The sequence below is a fragment of the Anastrepha obliqua genome, chromosome 5 (assembly GCF_027943255.1).
Source record: "Anastrepha obliqua isolate idAnaObli1 chromosome 5, idAnaObli1_1.0, whole genome shotgun sequence".
NCBI lineage: Eukaryota > Metazoa > Arthropoda > Insecta > Diptera > Tephritidae > Anastrepha > Anastrepha obliqua.
In genome coordinates, this window is record NC_072896.1 from 112,915,609 (window position 1) to 112,919,401 (window position 3,793).

General features: G+C 35.8%; 1 protein-coding gene across 1 annotated transcript; it reads right to left on the minus strand.

Annotated features, from left to right (window-relative positions):
- Positions 1-300: 300 nt before the first annotated feature.
- LOC129247817 (uncharacterized) lies at positions 301-1,336 on the minus strand. The gene is made up of 2 exons (XM_054887134.1): positions 1,223-1,336; positions 301-1,153 (listed from the first exon to the last, which is right to left on the minus strand). Exons 1-2 carry the CDS (start codon positions 1,290-1,292, stop codon positions 684-686), a joined length of 540 nt encoding a protein of 179 aa, XP_054743109.1. The 5' UTR covers positions 1,293-1,336; the 3' UTR covers positions 301-683.
- Positions 1,337-3,793: the final 2,457 nt, after the last annotated feature.

Here is a 3,793-nt window from a genome sequence, read left to right on the forward strand (position 1 = left end):
ACTATCTCTTCCGATCGATGCAACATGGCCTGGCTGACCAGCACTTCCGTAATTACGATGAAGTCAAAAAATGGATCGATTCGTGGATTGCGGCAAAACCGACCGAATTTTTCACAAAGGGAATCCGTGAATTGCCAGAAAGATGGGAAAAAGTAGTAGTAAGCGATGGACAATACTTTGAATATTAAATTTGTAACCATTTTACGTCAATAAAGTTTCAAATTTCGAAAAAAAACCGCACGAACTTAAACATAGTCCTATTAAAAAAAAAATGTTGCAAAACGATAAGGAAACAAAACGTTATTCATTATTTACCTCCGATAAACTTTATTAAGAACTCAATTGCCAGCTATTCCGTAACTAGTTACTGAGAAATCACTTTCATTACCGATTACGTTCTGATTAAGCATTTAATTAGACATTGGGAAAATCTCCCTAAAGTTTAATGGAAGGCTGACTATTCTTGTTACACAAACGTTTAAGTAATACTATACAAGGTTGATGTAATATAATACTAACCACTAGCATCTAATCAACAATGGTTGGCCAGCAATATTACTTTTAACGGTATTAAACATCTTTCGAATCACAGATTAATTTTAATGTACTTTTTATACATATACGCACATACATATGTATGTTGATGTAATTGTGTATGCATTTGGATAAAGTTAGCCGACTTTTTAATAGTACACGTACTGCGCATCTTCGTTACGACGCGTCATAGCGACACCGTCGTACATCTCTTCCTCGACCAAACGTTGATGTTTGTTACCTCGCCGCTTTAGCTTGACATAGGCAATTTTCGTCCTTTTTAATGGCTTCAAAAGTTTTATCACATAAATAATAGCCAAAACTGCTATGACGGCCAGTAGTATCATCAAAATTGCACAAACTAAAAGTTCCGCCTTTACAGGTGAACGAATATAAAGCATTACTTTTGACTCTCCATCGACGGTGTCGCTGACGTTTTTAAACTGGCAATAGGGTAAGAATGCATGTTCCAAATTTGGCAGCGACGCTGGTATTACGTTATGTTGGAAATTTGGTAGACAAATGCATTTGAACGTATTATTAAAAAGTTCGCACTGCGAATTGGCGGGACACGCCTCCACTAATGTACTGGAAATTGATGAATTGCTGCAATTTCGCACTGAAATAAATCATGAAATTTAATGTAGAAAAATGCGTAAATAACTTTTTAATTAATTATTACACTCACAATTCGCATCCATTGCGGCACTACTAAGGGCACACAAAAACAAAATGAAAACTTTATATTGACCGCACATTCGCACCTGTCGCACTCTAAGCTTGATCGTTGGATCGTTAAGTTTGCTTAGGTCCAAACTGAATGGTAGAGAATAGAGCAACGGGGCACTTAGTGGCACATCCAGCAATATCATTATACGCCTACATACATTTGTTTGTATGTGCATATTTACACTAGTATTGTGCTCTTTGTGAAACAAAAAACAAGAAAAAAAAAATAAACAATTGCAAACAAGTTTTGCTCAAAGCTCTCTCATGATCTCAGCCACTTTGTTTGTTTGTCACTTGTGACTCCCTCTCAGTATGCCTGGTCGTTGTTTTTGTTATCTTATCAAGAGCAGCTCGCTTTATGGCTAAATAAATATACGTATGCATACATATGTATGTATAAATGTAAGTACTTGGCTCATATGTGTGTATACGAGCATACAAAATCAATTTGATGTGTCGTGCTAATTGTATCAATGGACTAATGGCTGTTCACAGTTTGAAAGGCTGCCTCCATTTAGCGCAATAAAAGGAGTGCTAATTTTCAATTGTACTGCGTAAATATAATATGAAAATTTGTCGGCATAAACTTCGAAATTTGTCACTACCTGTGGTATTATCAGTTATCAGGTCAAGTTTAGCATTTATGGCAACATACAAGAATCCAATGGTTAGGTTGGGTGGCTGCCACTCATTGTATATGTAGTAGATATGGAGGTTTACTTAGGCTGAGTAGTGCAACAGTCCCAACTCATGGGAAAGTGGTCGGCTCTTTTATTTACCTTAAACAAATTGAAGCGTGAACAATTCTGAATACTTGTAAAATATATGTATGTATGTACATACACACTTATGTATTTAGGAATGACTAGCAAACCCGGCCCCCTTCGCTGGGCACACTAAAATAGAATAGATATGGTTTAGAACAGAAAATATATGAATTTTATATTATTTATTTCTTTATTCTTTATTCAAGCGCTTTGGCATAAACAATATTTTTTTTGTTTTTCTATTTGTTTTTGAGTAAATATAAAATATAAATTGAAAATCAGGAAAAAAGAAGATTGTTTTTAAATTTCAAATCAACGCATATGAATAAACAATCGTCTCTTTTCTTGATCATCCATGAATTTTTCGTTTCAATTTATATGTTTTATTAAGCATTGGAGCTTTTTTAACCATTATCCATTTATATTTATCAAAAAAAAAAAACGAAAAAAAATTTTTTTCCCACGAACACATAATTTCATTCGGATTTCACGTTAAATTCTCAAATTTCGTAAGAAATTATTCACTGTTCCAAAATCCACTACAAAAAAATTCACAAACAATTTCTACATGTTGCACTTACGTTTTTTCCTTATGGCATCCAAATCAGAAAGAAATATTGACACATTGTAACTCACACTGTCAATTTGACAGTTCAGTTCCGCCCCAAGCGTTAAAAAAGTAAGCGACATTATGGCTGGTTCAAAAGAACGCTGTACCCGTTGCCAGTGCTCCGAATTACAACCAAACTTTACGAAACCCATTTTCAATACTTACTTAACAATGTGCGTAAGTTTGGTTTAATTCGGTGCAAAGACACGGCGGGTCCACGTTTTGGCATATATTTCGAGACCCTAGTCATCAATAGGTATGAAAATTACCCCGTATTAAAGCACTTATCAACAGCTTTCATTTGATACCCATATTGTACATACACAACCAAAGGTTACCCGGGTCCACGTTTTGACCTTTATCTCAAGACCCCAGTCACGGAGCGGCATGAAAAATACTCTCTAAAAAAGCATTCACCAACAGCTTTCATTTGATACCCATATTGTACATACACATGCGAAGGTTACCCGGGTCCACGTTTTGACCTATATCTCGAGCCCTATTTCCAAAATAAAATATAATCCATGTTACTTGTGGATGATGTAGCTTTCGAATGGTGAAAAAATTTTTAAAATCGGGCCAGTAGTTTTTGAGCCTATTCATTACAACCAAACAAACAAACAAACAAAGTTTTCCTCTTTATAATATTAGTATAGATAAGCAAGCGAAAACGATTTATGGAAATATCGTTGCCGCATTTTAGCCAGAGTGGAATTGGTGGAAGAATCGTGCACAAGACTGCTCACGTCCTTTTCGTCTCTCCAGCCACAAGAGATATCATTGGATAGAAAGTCCAACCTATTACTGTGTATATGTTGTTGTTGTTGTAGCAACATAAGTAACGATGCTAGGGTGACAGTCCTTGACCGGATATAAGTCCGTTTATGCGGACTACCACACTAATGAAGGAATGAATATCTGTATTCCTGGCTTGACATTTTTTTTCACAGAGTTTAAGCAAAATTTGTTCTGATATCTGTTATTTGACTCTTTGATGGAAATCGAACCGAGCCAGTGCTTGCAAAAATATAGTGGGGTTTTTAGCTTTGAGCAGAGTTTACCATGAATAGTTCTGTTGTGGTTGTAGCAGTTTATCAAGCCCTTCGAGTACGTTGTAGTCACCGGTCATCATCGTCTATCTCACGATGGGTTG